The 21,360-nt window shown below is 42.0% G+C and overlaps 1 protein-coding gene across 7 annotated transcripts in view; it reads right to left on the bottom strand.

The window, feature by feature from the left end:
- PFKFB4 (6-phosphofructo-2-kinase/fructose-2,6-biphosphatase 4) overlaps positions 1-21,360 on the bottom strand; it is a 95,425-nt gene that overhangs the window by 6,129 nt on the left and 67,936 nt on the right. For 5 of the 7 annotated variants that reach the window (XM_054034065.1, XM_054034067.1, XM_054034062.1 and 2 more), the window contains 4 exons: positions 12,258-12,387; positions 11,790-11,852; positions 4,020-4,084; positions 859-1,987 (listed from right to left, as the gene is read on the bottom strand). In XM_054034065.1, the coding sequence (XP_053890040.1) occupies positions 1,904-1,987; positions 4,020-4,084; positions 11,790-11,852; positions 12,258-12,387 (342 nt within the window). In that variant the 3' untranslated portion in view covers positions 859-1,903. Of the gene's footprint in view, positions 1-160; positions 252-858; positions 1,988-4,019; positions 4,085-11,789; positions 11,853-12,257; positions 12,388-21,360 lie in introns of those variants that run through there. The other 2 variants (XM_054034063.1, XM_054034064.1) reach the window with 2 other exon arrangements.

The raw sequence follows: 21,360 nt of genomic DNA, 5'->3' as shown, positions 1-21,360 counted from the left end.
GGTTCAACTGAATTAGTATAATACAGTTTCACTATGCCTAGACAATTTTAGACGTTATGTGCTGTACAATGATTTAAATATTATTTTTGTAATTGATTTCAAAGTGATTGGAATGATTTTTTTAAAGATGTATTTTAAAGTAATAGGATGAAAACAGCACCACGCGTTTGATAGCTGATCTGGACACGGGTTCACTGGTGAGCAGGGACTGTTACAAGGGCTTCCTCGGGAGGTCTGGAAATGTCTACATTCTGTATAATAATAAAAATACAGAGGAGAATATTTATCATGCAGCAATAAGCAGCAGTAAAATATCAATCAGATTCCTTCACAAGTACACAGCTGCACTTCAACAGAAGATTTTTCACTCAGAAAATTCAGTGAAGTAACAGCTTTTTAATGCATTAGAACATACAGCAGCACAACTTATATAAAATAACCATCAATCCTACATAAATCTTATTTGTAACACTTCAGTTATTCACATGTAGAGGATTCCTATTATAGGCCCCAATCAGGAAAACTCTTAAGCATGTGCTTAAATCTATTCCTACCCAGGAAAACCACTGAGCACATACTTGATTTCAATAGGAGTTGAGTATATAAACTGGTTTCTCTGAATAGCAATACTTTCCTGAACTAGAGCCGTACACTGCATTCCCATAGCATGATCTTCACTTTACTTGTAATATAGCTAGTTTAGAACACAAAAACTACACCTGATGCAGTGAGTTATGACAAAATCCCTCCTCCAAGACTAAAATGGTACCTATGGGTAGACGTCTGATTCTTTTGCAGAAGGTGTACAGTATTGCCCATGTTCAATGCAGCACGCGTTCCAAGGGTGTTCCAAGACAGTTTAGCTGATAAGCCTGATGTTGGCTGCACCCATGCAGCTCAAGTTGGGGGCCTACAACAGTATCACTAAATTCAAACAAAGTACCTGCTAACCTAGTACCCTACCTACTACTTTAAATAAAAACCAAATGATGTGCATTCAGATTCAGTTTGAAAGATCAATTCATTCTTCAAACCAAAGCCATTTCAATTCCAAAAATATATTTTCCATTTAAAAAAAAGGCTTTGGGCATTTGGGTTACATGTTTCTCTCTTTGTTCACTTCCCTGATTCTGTGTTAGGGTGAGCAAATTTCTCTTTTATTTTTATGATAAAAACTGAATTAACTGAAATAATCTAAAATGAGTTTTTGCAATGAATCTCTAATTTATGGACTAAGATATGTAGCAAAGGAAATAGATTTTCCTGCCACACAAAGGCATTAAACTTGCTTTCTGAAATAAAATCCAAAACATCAGAGAGAGAACTCAAATGATTGTTGAAGTAGTTCCATAAGATTTATTATGGGAAAAAACAAAGATCACTCCTCCTTCATCCTATCCAGATTGAGACTGAAGTCATTACAAATCTGATGCTACTGTACATGACCAGTCAAATCTGCAGTCCAAATTCAGATAGATCATCTTTATTATAGAAAACACGGGAAAGTCAGTTATTCTACTCCTTTATATGTATTTTTGCAATGTAAAAATGACAGTCTTGAATTTTTCTTAGAGTACATAAAGTATTTTAAAACAGTTTTTTCAACATCTGCTATGCACTATAGCATGCCTTATGTATTGATATGGAATTTATATCTAAGGCGCACACAGTACAATTATTAGGAAAGTATTTTGTTTGTAATGGTAATTTTTTAAAATTAAATACTACAGTTGTTCAGCTTTAATAAAGAGTATTTTAAAATTAGATTTTACAATAGCAGTTCCCATTTACACAGATAGCATAAAGGAAATATTTTATACTCTATACCACACTCTAATCCTGACCTAATCAACTTAGCCTTTCATCCTGCCTAGTTAGTTTAACTGTATACTACGAAGTTTACTCAGTGTGGGTCTTTCAGAAGACATCTCAAATACAGGTCCCGTCTGTGACTCTCTATGGGTAATAAAATCCCCATGGGTCTTCCCTGAAAAAAAACTCAGGTTTACCCTGCTATCCTTTGTCAATTTTTTCCACTAATTTCACTACTGTACAGTTGTTGCCTGACTTCTGCCCTTCTCCCCAAACATGATTACATTTCAGCAGTACCAGATGTGTAGTTTGTCAAGCATTTCAGGTCAAAAGGTTCTAAGTAACAGCATTAGGTGCTCAGGTAACCATAATTATAACATTTAGAGCTAATGCGGTGACTCAACAGGTTTTTGTCCCAAATAAACATTTTTAATAAGCTAACATCATAATAAATATTCCCAAAAATATGTGGCATGCTGTAAGACACTGTGGCAGACTGAGGTTAATCAGCAGCTCTTCATCTGAACTGCAGATGGATCATCACTGAAAAAGTCATGGCTTGAAAATAAGGATATTCACAAAGGGGCACATAAGGATGTCATTTTGGTGGTAAAGAACATGTTCAATTCGTCAGAATTGTTTAATATTCCATCTGATGGGTGAGGTGAAGTGTTTGCCAGAAAGCATCCCATTATTTACACTCTGTTCCTATTAAGTGGCTTTCAGCATAATATGCAAGCTGCATCAACAAGAATAAATTAAAAATCTGGTAAAATGTAATACACAAAGGGAAAGAAGTAATGAAAGCAGTGAAGCCTAAACATGGTAAAAAAAACATCCATAAATGAAAGCACTTGACTAGAATCGCTACTGAAACCAATGTTTTGTCAACTCAGTGTAACTAAGATAATAAAACTTCTTGCAAAGCCCGGTAGCAAACAGCATGCAATAAACTGATTAGTCACAAAAAAGCCATATATATAAATCATATTACACACACATCATTTCCATGCACACATACATACAAAAACTCATATCTTCACACACGTATGGCCCTGATCAATACCACAAATCCCAACTTCTCACTATAATATAAATTGACTATACTGCACTAATCCATTCGCCTCAACTCTACCCATATTATTCTTTGCAATGGTAGCCGATTTACTTCAAGGGAGACAAAGCGTAGACACAAAAGCTTGTAGCATAAGCACCATGCATATCAAGTTTGGGTAAGCTTTTATAATCCATCAATGGCAGAGCCTTTTGGGAGTAATATGGTCGATCCAAACTCATGTTACTATAGAATGCTATGGCACCACACAGCATCTCATACTCTGATTCAGCAAGAATGCAATAAGTTACCACAAGCCTGACTTCCTAACTCTGCTTACACATTACACACATACAAGCCACTGGGGGGGTATACGGGTTGACCTTGACTAGCTACATCCACTAAGATATCTCAACTTAGGTATCTCAGTGTAAACACACCCCTATCTTCTGCAGTGAAAAGATGAAGTCTCAGTTGGCTGGGCTTGCTTTGAGGTGGACAAGATGACAGATATAAAAACACCCGTTCCTTCTCTGTGCTAGTGTTCCCACCATTGGCTAGCATTGATAAAAATTCTCAGTATAGACAAAGCCCTGTAATTGCAGTCAGCCTAAAGCAAGAGAGACTTCATTAATCCCTACTACCAACAGTTCTTGCACGTTTTGGAAATGCATGGGGAACTATGCCAATTCCAAACTGGAAAAAGAGCTCAAACAAAATTTTCCTCTAATGTTTAAAATACATTATCATGCACTTGGAAAGTGAAATAGATGCATGATAAGCTTGTTCCTAACAGACTGAATAGCTTATTCATTGCTTTGATCATTACTAAGTCTTTGGCATTTGTGTTTTCTAACATAAAAATATAAAAGGCATTGACTTAGTAACACTATGTACACACAGTTGATATTTCTGAATGCAAGAGCCAGAGTTTACCTTTATGTCTGAAATGTAACATTTCTTTTCACAAACTTATCTAGAAAACAATACCCAGATGAGTAACGTACTGGTTACACAAAGTTGGTGTGTAAAGTTAAATATGCTCAGCAATTGTAACAAATTAATTCTAAATCTGGGAAATAGACTTTTTTTTATGATAATCATCTCAGAAAATGCAATGTATTAAGGTATTTGTATTGAACACTTGTCCTACCTCTGGTTTATCTCTGTGTGTGTTTACAGCTTCAATGTTCAGGAATATAGATTCCACCTTACAACCTGTTGAGAGAAATTAACCAGATAAGCAATTAATGTTTCTAAAACTGTGTTGCTTTTTAAAAAAAAAAGTTACAGTAAATATGTGATCTAACTTTAAAAGATTATTCCCGTCTTTCCCTCCACCTCTTAGCTTTTACTTGGAATTCCTTTGCTAAGTTCTGATTGTCCTTGGCCTCACAATGAACCAACCCCAGTGGATTTAGTATTTATCCCAGTTTGGTGATTAATCCAGTTCTCACTATCTTCAACCTCACATTCTTCTTCTTACTTTTAACAAGACAAGGAAACTAAGTAATTCACTTTGTTCAAAAACCCTCAAAAATGATGATAGGCATACACACAATCATAAAATTTCACATCCACTTCTGTTTTCTGGAATATTTTTAGCCTTAGCATCACATTGTAATGCAGAAGATAAATACTGACCTCAAACTCTTAATAACGGTGAATGTGACCGAATGCATGTATATTTCAGATTTTTAAAAGCCCACATTACTAAGGCTGGCACAGGCAAGGCTATTAAATTATTATTAAATTTACCTAACATTTTAACAATTTATATAAATGGAAATCTAAAGCTAACCTCTGGGGAAAAAGCCAATTTTTTTCCTATTGGATGAGCCAGTAAGCTCAGAGAAAGTAGGAAAGCCATATTTGCCTCTCATGCTGGGTTGGTTTTAACAGATGCCTCCAGCAAAAACTGATCCATTTACAGACTAGTGACTATCCAGTGCATTTAAAAAAAAAAAAAAAAAAAATCTGCACTCGCCATAATTTGGTGGTCTGTCCTCACTCCTCAGCTATGTTTAATAACCAATGGCTGTAGTTCAGGTCTCATATTACTAAGGCATTATTTTTATGAAATACACTACAAAATATCTATTAGTATATGCTCTCAAGCCTCACACAACATTAAAGCAAAGTACCATTTGTGATGCATTATTATGTGTGTTCTAATTAGTCTGTTCACTTACTAATTACAGTAAATCAGAGAAGTTATAATGCATTCTTTCCCCAAATGCAAGTCAAGCAGAAATCCACCCTACTTCCAAAAATTAAAGCTACATCAACAGTCAGGATGGTACAAATTTGTACCGTTCCTTAGAGGAGGATTTTTTTTTACTAAGGTATGTCTACACTACGAAATTAGGTCAAATTTATAGAAGTCGATTTTTTAGAAATCGATTTTATACAGTTGATTGTGTGTCCCCCCACTTAAGACCATTAACTCCGCGGAGTGCATCCACAGTACCGAGGCTAGCATCGACTTCCGGAGCATTGTACTGTGGGTAGCTATCCCACAGTCTCCACCGCCCATTGGAATTCTGGGTTGAGCTCCAAATGCCTGATGGGGCAAAAACATTGTCGCAGGTGGTTTTGGGTAAATGTCGTCACTCCCCTCCCCCCGAAAGCAACAGCAATACATCATTTCTCGCCTTTTTTCCTGGGTTACCCGTGCAGACGACATACCACGGCAAGCATGGAGCCCGCTCAGCTCACCGTCACCATATGTCTCCTGGGTGCTGCCAAACATGGTACTGCATTGCTATACAGCAGCAGCTCATTGCCTTTTGGCAGCAGACGGTGCATTATGACTGGTAGCCGTCATCGTCGTCTCCTGGGTGCTCTTTTAGCCGACCTGGAGCACCTGGGCAGATGTGTGTGCTCCTGGCTGGCCTCCGTGAGGTCAGCCGGGGGCACCTGGACATAAATGGGAAACAACAATGCCCAGCAGTCGTACTGCACCATCTTCTGGTGAGCAGCCAGAAGCCGACAATGGCTAGCAGTCATACTGCACCGTCTGCTGCCAGCCTAAGATGTATAAGAGAGATGAAGTGGATCAAAACAATAAAGAGACCAGATTTGTTTTGTGTTCATTTGCTCCCCCCTCCATGAATAGTGGGAGGAGGGATAGCTCAGTGGTTTGAGCATAAGCCATGTCATCAGTCGCTCACCCCTCCATCTGAGCAACAGCAGACAATCGTTTCGCGCCTTTTTTCAGCACAGACACCATAGTACAGCAAGCATGGAGCCTGCTCATATCACTGCCGCAATTATGAGCACTGTAAACACCACGCGCATTATCCTGAAGTATATGCAGAACCAGAACCTGCAAAAGCAAAACCAGGCAAGGAGGCAACGGCAGCACGGTGACGAGAGTGATGAGGACATGGACACAAACTTCTCTCAAAGTACGGGCCCCGGCAATATGGAGATCGTGGTGTTAATGGGGCAGGTTCAACTACAGGCTGAGCAAGTGCAGAATGGTGGTTGAATGACGCCACCTATCTTCTTAGGCCCGCCACTTATTATCTTCAGCCTGCCACTTGTCCTCACATTCATATTGTGCTTTCCTGGACTCTGACATTGTCTGCCTCCACGCATTCTGTGGGGCTCTTTCAGTGTGGGAGGACTGCATGAGCTCAGAGAACATTTCATCGTGAGTGCATTTTTTTCACCTTCTAATCTTCGCTAGCCTCTAGGAAGGAGAAGATAGTGTGAGCGTTGAAACATTTGCAGCTGGTGGAGGAAAAAAAAAGGGAGAGTGGTAATTAAAAACACACATTTTAGAGGACAACGGATAGACTCTTTCATGGTAAACCTTGCTGTTAACATTACATAGCACATGTGCTTTCGGTACAAGGTCGCATTTTGCCTCTTATTGAGGGTATGCCGGTTTGGTGTGAGAGATCTTTCATACAGGGCCGGGCAACAGAATTTGGCTTGCAGGCAGCCATGGTAAGACACAGTCTTTTGGCTTCTTTAACCTTCATTACATGTGAGAATGATTTCAAACAGCAGCGCCCTCATTTCCCATACCAAGCAGCCGTTGGGTTGGCCATTTAAAAGGAGGAGGGGCTGAGGTTTTCGGGTTAACGTGCAGCACAAACCCAACTAAACCCCCTCCACACACACACCCAAGTCTCTGGGATGATCGCTTCACCCCTCCCTCCACCGAGTGGCTAACAGCGGGGAACATTTCTGTTCAGCCACAGCAAACAGCCCAGCAGGAACAGGCACCTCAATGTCCCCTTAATAAAATCACCCTATTTCAACCAGGTGACCAGGAATGATATCACTCTCTTGAGGGTAACACAGAGAGATAAAGAACGGATGCTGTTTGAATGCCAGCAAACGCTGGGACCATATGCTGCCATGCTTTGTTATGCAATGATTCCAGACTATGTGCTACTGGCCTGGCGTGGTAAAGTGTCCTACCATGGAGGACAGAACAAGGCTGCCCTCTCCAGAAACCTTTTGCAAAGGTTTTTGGAGTACATCTAGGAGAGCTTTATGGAGATGTCCCTGGAGGATTTCCACTCCATCCCCAGACACGTTAACGGATTTTTCCAGTAGCTGTACCTACTGCGAAAGCCAGGGCAAATTAACCATGAAACACGCTTGCTTTTAAACCATGTATAATATTTACAAAGGTACACTCACCAGAGGTCCCTTCTCCACCTGGTGGGTCCGGGAGGCAGCCTTGGGTGGGTTCCTGGGGTACTGACTCCAGGTCCAGGGTGAGAAACAGTTCCTGGCTGTCAGGGAAAACGGTTTCTCTGCTTCCTTGCTGTGAGCTATCTTTCTCATCCCCAAAACCCGCATCCCTGTTGCATGCTATTCCATTGACGGAGTCAAAGCACAGGGGTGTGGTAGTGGTGGCTGCACCCCCTAGCATGGCATGCAGCTCATCATAGAAGCGGCATGTCTGGGGCTCTGACCCAGAGCAGCCGTTTGTCTCTCTGGTTTTTCGGTAGGCTTGCGACAGCTCCTTAAGTTTCACGCAGCACTTCTGCAGGTCCCTGTTATAGCCTCTGTCCTTCATGCCCTTGGAGATTTTTTCAAATGTTTGGGCATTTCATCTCTTGGAACGGAATTCTGATAGCACGGATTTGTCTCCCTATAAAGCGATCGGATCCCACATCTCCTGTTCGGTCCATGCTGGAGCTCTTTTGTGACTCTGGGACTCCATCATGGTCACCTCTGCTGATGAGATCTGCACTCACTTGCAGATCGCCACGCTGGCCAAACAGGAAATGAGATTCAAAAGTTCGCGTGCCTTTTCTTGTCTACCTGGCCAGTGCATCGGAGTTGAGAGGGCTGTCCAGAGCGGTCACAATGGAGCACTCTGGGATAGCTCCCGGAGGCCAATACTGTCGAATTCGACCACACTACCCCAAATTCGACCCGGCAAGGTCGATTTCAGCGCTAATCCCCTTGTCGGGGGAGGAGTACCGAAATTGATTTGAACGGCCCTTTAAGTCGAAAATAACGGCTTCGTCTTGTGGACGAGTGCAGGGTTAAATCAATCTAACGCTGCTAAATTCAACCTAAACTCATAGTGTAGACCAAGGCTAATATTGAGAAACCCATTTGCAACTAGTAATGAGAGAATACACTGGGCCAGTTGGCCATATCCTGCAGAAAACCCCATTAAAAGGGCCAGGGGTGAAACTCTGTTCCTCAAGGAAGAACCCTATTAATTTTTCCACTGGCACTCTCGTCCCCACATACAAGCAGCAAAGGGTTCAAACCCCTGATATTTTACTCCTGTGGGAATTCTGCACTACTGTGCACATGCTCCCCACAGAATTTTTTTCTCTGAAGAAAATACATTCTGCTGGAGAGGTGCTGCAGTTACACCTTTTGCCCACCAGGGGCTGCTCTGGCACCCAAACAGAGGGCAACTGATTCTGGGTGGGAGCAGCCCTCTGCCAATAGGGAGGAGACGAGGCTGTGTTCCACACAGCGCCCTGCCAATGGGACCAGGTGAGGAGGCACAGAACATGGAGGGGGATGGACAGAGCGAGGGTGCTGACAGACTGAGGTTCAGAAGGGCTAGTGGGGGGATAGACTGGGGCAGGGGCTGAATGGGAGTGAGGATGCAGGGGTACATGGGGATTCGAGAGGAATGGTGGCTGAGTGAAGGCGCAGAGACACATGGGGATGGGGCAGATGTGCCTGATTGAATGGGAAAAGTTAGGAGTCAGACAGAGTCTGCATAGGTGAGACTCCCCAACTCTCTAACAATCCCTCCCCCCAAAAACCAAACTGTTCCATTCTTCTCCCACCCATACCCAACAGCCCTCCAGGTTCACTCCCGGGCTTCTTTCCAGCAGTTACTTCCCTCTTCCTTAGCTCCTCCATTACTCCTGACTCCCCCAAGCCTTTACATTGCTTCTGAGGGGTGCAGGAAATACATTTCTGTATTGTAGTTTAAATGAATTATTACTTAAAGTTCTATACTAATATAACTAGTAAGGAATCTATTTGTCAAAAACATTTTCTGGATTTTTGTTGTCTCCATTGTTACAGACATACTTGTTGACAGATATTTTTAAATAAATTACCAAAATACTTGAAACTGGCTTGATTATATTGTGTTATTTTGACAAATAAAATACGCAGAATTTTAAAATATTGTGCATAGAATTTTTATTTTTTTTGGCACAAAATCCCCCCAGGAGTAATATGTGCAACTGTTGGGGAACTGTTCGATTCTAAAACTATTTCCACAGAGGTTTCTGAGCCTTCTGCTTCCCTGCCATTAACTGAGAGATTCTCTCAGAGCCCCAGACTCCCTGCCTCATCTCCTTAAAGGGGGGTCCAAAATCACAGAATTTTGTATCGAAGATAATATAGCATCAGATGGTTAACTTTTAAGCAGCTGCCTCGGAGTGCATTGTAGGGGAGTGTTAAGATAATAAGCATAACCCATCTGTCCATCCCCACTAGTCACTAGGGATGAACACACTGCCAAGTAGGATTCTTGGGGAATGATCTGACACATAGCAAGTACTTATGGGAACTAACATAGTACAATTACACACATAAGAAAGGGACTAAGACATGTTAAGTTCAAAGCACTAGGTAATGACAACTTACTAGGGGACAAAGGTTTCCCAAACACATGAAACACACATGGTTATTAAATATCTCATGCTTTTTCACATCTTGTCTCATGGAATCCAAGTGACACATCAATATTAGTTTCCCAGAAATATTAACAAATTAAAATATTTATATATTTTAACTTCTGAAGACAAATGTCATGGTTTCAGTTGGTGAATTTACTAAAAAGTAGGTTATGCTGCACCTATCAGTCATACAAATACAAAAATCCATCCTCATAAGCACAGCCTTCCTCCTATTTTAGTCAATAGGAGCTAGAGGGGGTCTCAATGTTAATTCTGTTTTCCTATCTGGTATCTTAAAATACTGTTAATAACATTCAGGTCCAATGTCCAAATACAGACTACAAAGTACTCAAAATCACTTAACAGTTCAGTACAATTTCTATATGAAACACTAGAATAGTTTGGGACTGGTAACTTGTACAAGATGCCTTCCTTCTCTGTTAAGATATTTTTAAATATCAGAACTCCCAGCACATCTGCCTTGCAACTTGTTATAAATGATTTTGGACACCAGGTGTCACTAAAGTGAAGAGTTCTCTTAGCTTGTTTAAAAAGCAAGAATATTTTAGATCACTGTTATGAAGTCTATAAAAATCTCTTTTTTCCAGATATGAATTCCCTTGGTTTTTAACAACTATTTCCTTAATCTTACTTACATCTGAACAGAAGCCAATTTGGGTTTGTTTTTGTTTAAATTGGATATATATATCGTTTAGCCTTTGCCATTTGAATTCCATCGTGTAGTTAAATTGTCAAATGATTTTTTGGTAACTTGTTCCCAGATAAATCGTGAGAAATTTTTTTACAATTAATCTTCTGAACAGTGATTAGCCATCACTGTGTAAAATTAAACAACTATTCTAAGGACAATGTAATGATGCATATTAAAATAAGACATGCTGAATCCGGGTTGAGATGCACTTAATCTTAGTAGTAATGAGTTTATGAACTGTGTCTGAAAAACCACTCTAGAATTTATTGAATTTTATTTCTTGTATTCTGTAGACTTCTGGTAAATCTAAGAGTTCAGATTTGCTGAAAAACAATCTAACAGTAATAATTGTTAATGAAGACACAGCCAGGAAAGAAGAAATTTTATTTTATTTTATTTTAATTTTTTTTTTTTTTTTTAAAGAAAGAGACCATAAATAAATACCTCAGAAAAAACAACCAGCAGACTCTTTGGGGGTAAAGTTTGACAATTACCAAACTTCCATTTTATGAGCAACCTTCAGAATTTCACTTGCTTATTTTTAATTAGCAGGGATATTAAATCAGTGCCCAAAAGACCCAACCAGCATTGGGGTCCCCTAGAGCTGGCACAGTACAAACATAGTCAAGGTTTGCTTGCTGGTTAAGTTGGTGAAATATCATCTGGACTAAATTAATGAAATACACACAAGAAAGTGTCCACACACACACACACAAATTGGTATTTTCATATCTTCATTATTATACACTTTTCTGGTGTAATCAAAACACACAAATACATATATGCACACACCCATTAATTTGGAAGGGAGTTACATGAATATATAAGGACAGAATTTGGCCCTCAGCATTTATAGATTTAACTATTTATTTTTCCAATAAAGGAAATTTGTAAAGATGTTTCACAAAAATGTGTTTTGACTAAATAATTTTATTGATATTGGGAAAGAAAATTAAATAAGGACTTCTCCCTAAAGTTATACTGGAAAGGACTTCACTTTATGTATCTTTATTTTAATAAAATCAAGGGTGGAATTTGATAATAGCATGTTTACAAAAAAAATGTTTTAACTTACCATAAGCCACTGGGGTTAGCTTTAAGACACTATGGAGTGGGCACTTGAGATAAGGCAGTTGTTCTGAGAAATTGAAAAACAAAAATACATATGAAACACTGGGAACAAGAAAATTCACTTAGCTGTAATGTTTGTTATATTAAAACTATTTAAAAAGCTTTTCTTCCTAAGTGACACTGAGACCTGTTTTTTGGTTGAGCAAAAAAACATTTGTGTATTCAAAGACAGGAATTGTTAAATATAAATCACACACCAGGCATGCAGAAAGGTTGGTCAGCCATGAAAAAAAATTCAACTTGCCTATTCACCCAGGGGAAGTAAATTATCATGTTAGAATTTGTGTGACATTAACATCGCATCAAGGGAAGGGTGAGCTTTGTGCCTGGGCTGCATAAGTTGCCAAGACCATTTGCAAGGCTAAGGTGGACCCATTGTATTAAAACATCAATACTGATTAAGGGCATATACCTGCAGTCTTGTCCAGAAAGTAAGCAAGCAGACAGCGCATAACTGCTTGATGACATATAACAAGCACATTTTCCTGCCTTTCCAGCTCCATGATTACTGGCTCCAATCTCTGAACGAGATCTTCATATGACTGGAAAACAAAAGCATATTGAGCAGTCAGAGGCTTACTTAGGCAGGAATTACTGCACAGTCAGAAGGAACAACTAATGCTAGTTGTTTTATAAACATTTTATTAAGACAGGCTATTGACCAGAAAGGAGGTCCTACATCTATATAGTGCACTCCACGAAAGAAAAATAAAAAAAGTTTACAATTTTTTTTGCTCTGTAGAGGAAGTGGTTTACTCATTTGCCATCATCTCTGAAGCCAAATTATCACTCAACCCTCTCAAATATAGAATTTTACTATTAATATTTATCTGAAAATTCCCTCTATTTGCATGAACTTCTATACTTTGATGTACTCTTACTCATACTTTTTTGGTTAGTTTGTTTTTTAACTTCAGTTTCCCATTCATGGGATATCCTATGCTGGTAATTTATGGCCTGATCCTTCCAATGGGAAATACCAAACCTTTCATTACTAATTTGGTTGCTAGGTTCTCTTCCATCTTACATTTTTTTACTCCGATTCAGAAAAGCACCTTTTTTCAGGACAGCATTTAAGCATGCCAACTTGAAGTCAATGCAACTTTAGCATGTGGTAAAATGCTGTACTGAACAGAGATTAACACTAACCACACACTAAAGAAGACTGACCAAAGTCAACGCGTGTTTTTGTTTCTTTGTTATTTCCCTAGTTTCAGGATTACGCCTGCTCAATTAAACTAAAAATTAAAAATTAAAAAACCCTAAGCTTTGTCTCATCTTAGGCAATCTCTACACTAGCACTTTTGTCAGGAAAACTTTTGTTGGCCAGGGTATGAAAAAAAACACACACTCCCACCCCCGGACCCCGACCAACATAAATTTCACCGACAGAAGCGCTGACACAGCTACTGCTGCTTGTTGGGGGTGATTTAATTATTGTCAGCACAGAGCAGCTACACGGGAGAACTTACAGTGACGCAGCTGCAGCAGTACAGCTGTGCCACTGTTAAGATCTCTAGTGTAGACATAGCCGTAGTCAGTTAACACCATAACCCTTCTTGTTTGGGTCATCTTAACCACAATTATTTAACTTCTGCAAGAAGATCCTGAGGGTGATAACATTTATGTAGCTGCTCTATATTGGTCTTTAAAAAAAAAAAAAAGGTTAGAGTCTGACTTTGATACAAAAGTGCCCCATGCCTAAATGATTATTTAAACAAAAACATATACCTTTTAAACCTGTAAGTTACCAGTGAGTGGTGACTAAGGCACCATCTACAATGGCAAGTTTGTGCGCAGTAAAGTAACTTTGAGCACTGTAATTCCTGAGGTGTACACACCACCAAGCCACTTAGTGCACAGAAACTGCGCAGATGCAACGCTCTAAAATAAAACCACCTCGATGAGAGGTGTAACGCTTTCTGCGCCATGGTTACAGTGCTGCTGTGCCAGTGTAGACACCGTGGTGATTACAGCGCTGCGATTGGCCTCCAGGCGGTGTCCCGCAATCCCTGTTCTCATCTCACATCAGTTTGAACTCTACTGCCCTGCCCTCAGGGGACCAACCATCAGCCCCACCCCATACATTCCTTTGCAAATTTGAAAGTCCCCTTCCTGTTTGCTCGGTGATGCATGCAGTGGTCTCAGCGCATCTTTCCAGGTGGCCATGCCTGCTCCATGCACCAGGCGATCCCCCGCTTGGAGCAATGCTGAGCTGCTGGACCTCACTGGCATTTGGGGAGAGGAGGCAGTGCAGTCACAGCTGCACTCCTGCTGTCGGCGTTATGATACCTATGGACAGATTTCTAGATGCATGATAGAAAAGGGCCATGACCGGGACCCACTGCAGTGCAGAATCAAAGTGAAGGAGCTGCGAAATGCCTACCACAAGGTGTGGGAGACAAACCGCCACTCCGGTGCTGCGCCCACAAGGTGCCGATTCTACAAAGAGCTGGACGCAATACTCGGTGGTGACCCCACCTCCACTGTGAAGTCCACTGTGGATACTTCGTTGGCTTCACTGCCAGTCAAGAGTGGACCAAACCAGGAGGAGGCAATCTTGGATGAAGAGGAGGTGGGGGAACCAGTGGCAGAGGATGTCTCGGAGGCCAGAGATGCATGCAGTCAGGAGCTCTTTTCTACCCTGGAGGAGCCTAGCCAATCAGATCTTGGCAAAGCGCAAGCAGGAGATGAGGCCCCTGATAAGTGGATCTGATTTGGGGAACTGCTGAAGCAAGTTGTTGGGGTCAGGAGGGTTGTAGAAAGCAGCTTGTCTCCCACCTCATGACTAGTTTGAGCAGTGGAACAGGCTGTTGATACACTCCTTCACTTCACGGGAATCTCCCTCAGAGATCTCCAGGAAACTCTCGTGGAGATACTGGGAAATCCACTCCCGCAGGGTCCTCGGCAGAGCTGCTTTGTTTCTTGCCCCATTCACTGTAACTTTCCCGCGCCACTGTGCCGTCATGGGGGGGGAAGAGAGGAGGAGGGGGGATGTCAGAGGGCAGAAGCCGCAGGCTTGGAGAAGACCCTCCCTTGAGTCCCTGTTCACTTTCAGCAGTAAGATATCTTCCATAATGATCACCTCCTGTGGAAAGTGTGGGGACAGGAATGATTATCAGGCTCCCCCAACAGTGCTGGCTCTCCCCAAGTGCCCAAGAGCCAACATGCCCAGTGTACAGCAGGGTCCGAGAACAGTGATTTACCCTGCCCCTGCGGCTACTCACCATTCTGGGGGTCTTGTGACTTATGTGCGCTTGCCTGGGGTCAGCCAGTTAGTGACAGGTGTGAGTGTAGTGGCTGTTTTAAAGCACTGAAACGGTGTTGTCTGTGTTGCAAACAATACTGCTTCTGTAAAATGTTGCATTTAAACTTTACAGAGATGACTTTGGGAGCACAGCCTCCTTCTTTGTTATTGGCGGCAGAACGGTTGTAAAGAATTAGAAAGCGTCCAAGAGGAACTAAGGAGCACTTTATGCGTGAGGTTATGATGCACTCCACTGTCGAGAAAAAGGAATTGAAGGAGTGGCAGGACAGCGAGAAGAGGGAACCAAAGGAGAATGTGGCACACTAGAAAGAAGCCACAGAGCGACTCTTAACAGTTATGGAATGGCCAAGCGGACACGCTCCAGGCAATACTAGCTCTTCAAACCGAGCAGCCCCACACCTGCCCTCCCCTGCAGCCGCTGTTGCAAAACTCTTTCCCATACGCTCCCCACACACACCGCCAACACACTCTTATCAACCTCCTGGCTCCACTCTCTACCCGCAGCATTACATTCCTTCCTCCTCACAGTCCAGCAGTGTGGACTCCCAATACTCACTGCACTCAACACCCATCCATCTGCAGTTTGGACCTGCTGAAGTACAGCACTCGCTGCATCGTACTCCAAAGGAGAAGGTTGGGTATGATCCCTGGACATACACAAATCAGTAGCCGTCCTAGGACCTCTCCCTCCTCTTGAGACCTTCCATTCCCCCATTCTTTCCATTCCCCCATCCCCGCTGATGAATTTTTTTGTTTGATTCTCTCCTTTGGTTGTTGTCTTTCAAAAAAAGAATTGTGTTGGTTTGAAAGCAATATTTATTCTTCTATTAAGTGAAAGCAAAAAGAGCACTGCAAAGCAACATGCAATAATGTTAAAGCCCTGTGGCGGGGCAACGACTCACTGGCACAGTGCCTCCTGCTGGTCATCCAGGGAATTAGCGTTTCCAGCCTCCGGAGTGCCCTCTGCCGGCCAGTGTCCCGCTTGCCGCTAGGCCCCGAGTCCCTCCTGGACCCCTGTGCCCCTTTCAGGGGTGCTGCCCCCTGACAGTACCCCCACAGATCTGGGTCTCCCCTCCCCGGGGAACCCCCACCCTCTATCCCCACCTCACCTCAGACTATGGCTACTGCCAGTCTCGACCTAGCCCCTGTTCACTAGGACAGACTGCAGTGTAAATGCCACTCATCACCGGCAAGGGGGGTTTGGACCTGCTGCCCCTCTGCAACGAAAGTACTCTTTTCTAGCCTTTAACAAGGCCTGCAACCTGGGGGGAGGTTTCTAGGCCGGAGCTCCACAGCTCCTCTGGCCTTCCCCCAGCCCTGCTCCAGTCTTGGTAGCCTCTCAGCTTCCAGGCAGCCAGGCCCTTTCCTCTCTACTGCTAGAGAGAGAGAGAGAGAGAGACACACACACTCTGCGTGCTCCTGGCCCACTGCCCTCTTATAAAGGCCAGCTGGGCTCTGATTGGGGCGTAGCCGCATCTGTGGCTGGCTCCCCAAACAGCCGAGGCTTTCTTCACAGCCGCAGCCCTCACCAGGGCTGCTTTTAACTTCTGTTCCTCAGGAGTAGGGCAGCCGCCCCACTACAAGCTCCTTCTTGCATCATGTGCACCAATCACTTCCTAGCATTACAAGTACTGCAATCCCAAGCATAGCAACAAATATTAGTGGCTTTCAGCTTCAAATTGCTGCCTCAAAGCATCCCTGATCCTTATGGCCCCACGCTGTGCCCCTCTAATAGCCCTGGTCTCTGGCTGTTCAAACTCAGCCTCCAGGCATTGAGCCTCTGAGGTCCAGCCCTGAGTGAAGCTTTCACCCTTCCCTTCACAAATATTATGGAGCTTACAGCATGCGGCTATAAGCATAGGAATATTGTCATCGGCCATGTCCAGCTTCCCATACAGTCATCACCAGCGGGCTTTTAAACAGCCAAACGTACACTCCACAGTCATTCTGCACTTGCTTAGCCTGTTGTTGAACCACTCCTTGCTGCTGTCAAGTTGCCCTGCGTATGGCTTCATGAGCCACGGCATTAAGGGGTAGGCGGGGGTCTCCCAGGATCATAATGGGCATTTCAACTTCCCCTATGGTGATCTTCTGGTCCAGGAAGAAAGTCCCTGCTTGCAGCTTCCTGAACAGACCAGTGTTCCGAAAGATGCGTGTGTCATGCACCTTTCCAGACCAGCCTGCGTTAATGTCTGTGAAACGCCCACAATGATCCACAAGTTCTTAGAGAACCATTTATGTCAACAGCTCAGAATCCATTCCTGCAGCCAGAAAGAGGCAGGGCAGGGTGCACAGTACACAAACCATTGAAAGTTGACGCCAAATGTGGACGGAAGTACAAGGATTGCTGGGATGCGAAGCAACACATCACGTGGCACTGGAACAGGACCCAGGATGCCACGCAACTCCTTCCGCCTTCCCACAAGTCTTAGCAGAAAAAGAGAAAGAGGTGCTCTGTAGGATAGCTGCCCAGAGTGCACTGCTCTGAATAGCACCGCAAGCGAGAACACGCTATTGCGCAGGCAGCTGTCAGCGTGAATACACAACAGTGGTTTTCCTTTGGCGCTCTCTGAGCAGTGCTGTAACTTTGTCAGTGTAGACGTGCCCTAAAACTTGTTTTCATCTCATGTCCATTTGTTGATCTTCTACCCATATTACACACAAAAATAAAAAATAATAAAAACAATTCAAAATAGTAAATTTACTTTACTATTAAAATAAGTCCCACTCTACTAAGACAACTGAATTTCACAGAGAGTGACAGCCCTAATCGTGCTTGTTGATTTGAACACGTAGAAAAGATAACATTCTCTATCAAACTCTATACACCTTTTTCACAGAAGCTACCCTGTCACCTCTAAAAGGTTGTCTCTCAAGTTGACTGTTACAAGCACACTGACAAGACACTATAAGGAAATTTTTATTGCCACCGCCCACTCTGTACCTGCTGCTTTCTCAAGCAATGAATTCACACACAAATACTTTTAATAGTTCTTGTGTGTATGATAAAGCTAAAATATAAATGGCATGAACGTTTACAACTTTATTTATTTTGATTTTGGCAACAGTAACACTGAATATATTCCAACCTGGTAATATTGAATGACTCAGCTTTGCTGTTATCACCAACAAATACATTTATTTTGAGAAATTAACAAAATACATTAATCACTAAAAACATTGAGACAGTTTGAAAGGTTTGTTAACACTGGTCTACAATTTTTGAGAAGTCGTCTGCTTCAGAGATAAAATGTGCTATTTATTATGTATTTTGATGTGCTGAATTCAAATATGACAATTAAAAACTGATTGGCTACTGTTTCTAAGATATTTAAGTTTTTACATTTTAGGTCTATGTATATTGTGTAGATAGTAGAGTTTTAATCATAAATTGTAAACCTAGGTCTTCTCATGTGTTTATGGTTGCTTTACATGATAATATTTCACCTGTCCTGTTTATGTAACACTTTAAAAATCAGCAAAAGGGTTATATAAATAAAATTTATTATGAAACAAACGGCAAAAAGTTATGTACATAGTTTAGTCCTATTCAGTGTCTACTCGGCACTTCTTGGCTTGTCTCTTGTATTCATTAAATGGAGCATCTCTTGTCACTGTCCAGCAATAGTCTGCAAGCACTGATGGGCTCCATTTGCCTTGATAGCGTTTCTCCATTGTTGCAATGTCCTGGTGAAATCGCTCGCTGTGCTCGTTGCTCACTCCTCCGCAGTTCGGTGGAAAAAAATCTAGATGAGAGTGCAAAAAATGTATCTTTAGTGACATGTTGCAACCAAGGCTTTTGTATGCCTTGAGGAGGTTTTCCACCAACAACCTGTAGTTGTCTGCCTTGTTGTTTCCGAGAAAATTTATTGCCACTAACTGGAAGGCTTTCCATGCCGTCTTTTCCCTGCCACGCAGTGCATGGTCAAATGCATCATCTCGAGGAAGTTCACGAATCTGAGGACCAACAAAGACACCTTCCTTTATCTCAGCTTCACTTAACCTTGGAAATTTTCCATGGAGGTACTTGAAAGCTGCTTGTGTTTTGTCAATGGCCTTGACAAAGTTCTTCATCAGACCCAGCTTGATGTGTAAGGGTGGTAACAAAATCTTCCTTGATTCAACAAGTGGTGGATGCTGAACACTTTTCCTCCCAGGCTCCAATAATTGTCGGAGTGGCCAATCTTTCTTGATGGAGTGGGAATTTCTTGCACGACTATCCCATTCGTAGAGAAAACAGCAGTACTTTGTGTATCCAGTCTGTAGACCAAGCAAGAGAGCAACAACCTTCAAATCGCCACAAAGCTGCCACTGATGTTGGTCATAGTTTATGCACCACAAAAGTTGTTTCATGTTGTCATAGGTTTCCTTCATATGGACTGCATGACCAACTGGAATTGATGGCAAAACATTGCCATTATGTAGCAAAACAGCTTTAAGACTCATCTTCGATGAATCAATGAACAGTCTCCACTCATCTGGATCATGAACGATGTTGAGGGCTGCCATCACACCATCGATGTTGTTGCAGGCTACAAGATCACCTTCCATGAAGAAGAATGGGACAAGATCTTTTTGACGGTCATGGAACATGGAAACCCTAACATCACCTGCCAGGAGATTCCACTGCTATAGTCTGGAGCCCAACAGCTCTGCCTTACTCTTGGGTAGTTCCAAATCCCTGACAAGGTCATTCAGTTCACCTTGTGTTATGAGGTGTGGTTCAGAGGAGGAGGATGGGAGAAAATGTGCGTCCTGTGACATTGATGGTTCAGGACCAGAAGTTTCATCTTCTTCCTCTTCCTCGTCTGACTCAAGTGAGAATGATTCTGGTGCATCAGGAACCGGCAGTCCTTCTCCGTGGGGTATGGGGCGTATAGCTGATGGAATGTTTGGATAATGCACAGTCCACTTTTTCTTCTTTGACACACCTTTCCCAACTGGAGGCACCATGCAGAAGTAACAATTGCTGGTATGATCGGTTGGCTCTCTCCAAATCATTGGAACTGCAAAAGGCATAGATTTCCTTTTCCTGTTCAACCACAGGCGAAGATTTGTTGCACAAGTGTTGCAGCATATGTGTGGGGCCCACCTCTTGTCCTGATCTCCAATTTTGCAGCCAAAATAGAGGTGATAGGCTTTCTTAACCATAGTGGTTATACTGCGCTTTTGTGATGCAAAAGTCACTTCACCACAAACATAGCAGAAGTTATCTGCACTGTTCACACAGGTACGAGGCATCTCTGCTCACTTTGGCTAAACAGAAATGTGTCCCTTTGCAAAATCAAACACTGACAAATAAGAGAGCACGACACTGTATGATTTCTAGAGCTGATATAGGGCAATTTGTTCAGCAGAGTGATGTAAGCTTCGTTATGATTGCATCGTCCATGACTTCTAGGAATACCATGATGCAATTCATATCATGTATGAGGCAATACCAGCTTCAGATTGCATCATTCATTGTTTTGCCTAAAACGCAAGTACTGTCCAAACCCAGTCATAGATTTATTCATAGATCCAGTCAAAGATGTATTTTAGTCATTTCTGGTTTAAATTGAGATCCCTTCCCTTTATAACTCACTTATCCTCCGCCATTCCCAAGTCAAGGCTCGTATATACTGACCCAATAACATATCTTGAAAATTAGAGCCAATCAACAATTTTAAGCATCATTTTCGTTCTCAGTGACCCAGAATTAGTAAAGTTTGACTGCATTTATTTCAGAAGCATTTTGGCTGTTGAGTAGTGTAATCTTTCAGAGTAAGCACTGATGTAAAAAACCAACAGTCCTTGTTTGAGTAGATTAAAAACTTTTCAGTTTAGTGACTGTGTCATTACTAAATGGATTACTCACATCTAGAAGAAAACACTTTATCACAAACCTATTCTGGGCATGATGATCACTCAGACTATTGATGGAAGAGAGCACCAAAGCTTCATTTATGTACCAATGAAGTCCACTGCACTCTTCAGAAACATCACAACAGGTGTTCTAATTGCTTCCATGAATCCTAATCCTTAGCATACAAAGACAGACCATATGACTATCCATTAATTGCCTCAGTTTAATTATATTAGTCTCCTTATAAAAATGCTAGCAGGTTCATTTTTGTTTCTGAAGTGCAAGACTTGCTAGATTACAAGGGAAGCCAATGTGTCTACAGATTTACACAGTATTGAACAAAAATGCACGTGATATGTGACATTTACCACACACAAAGATGACAATTATAAATAGTCTTGA

Source organism: Malaclemys terrapin, chromosome 7, assembly GCF_027887155.1.
Source record: "Malaclemys terrapin pileata isolate rMalTer1 chromosome 7, rMalTer1.hap1, whole genome shotgun sequence".
In the NCBI taxonomy this organism is placed as follows: Eukaryota; Metazoa; Chordata; order Testudines; family Emydidae; genus Malaclemys; species Malaclemys terrapin.
This window is presented reverse-complemented; position numbering and strand designations above follow the sequence as displayed.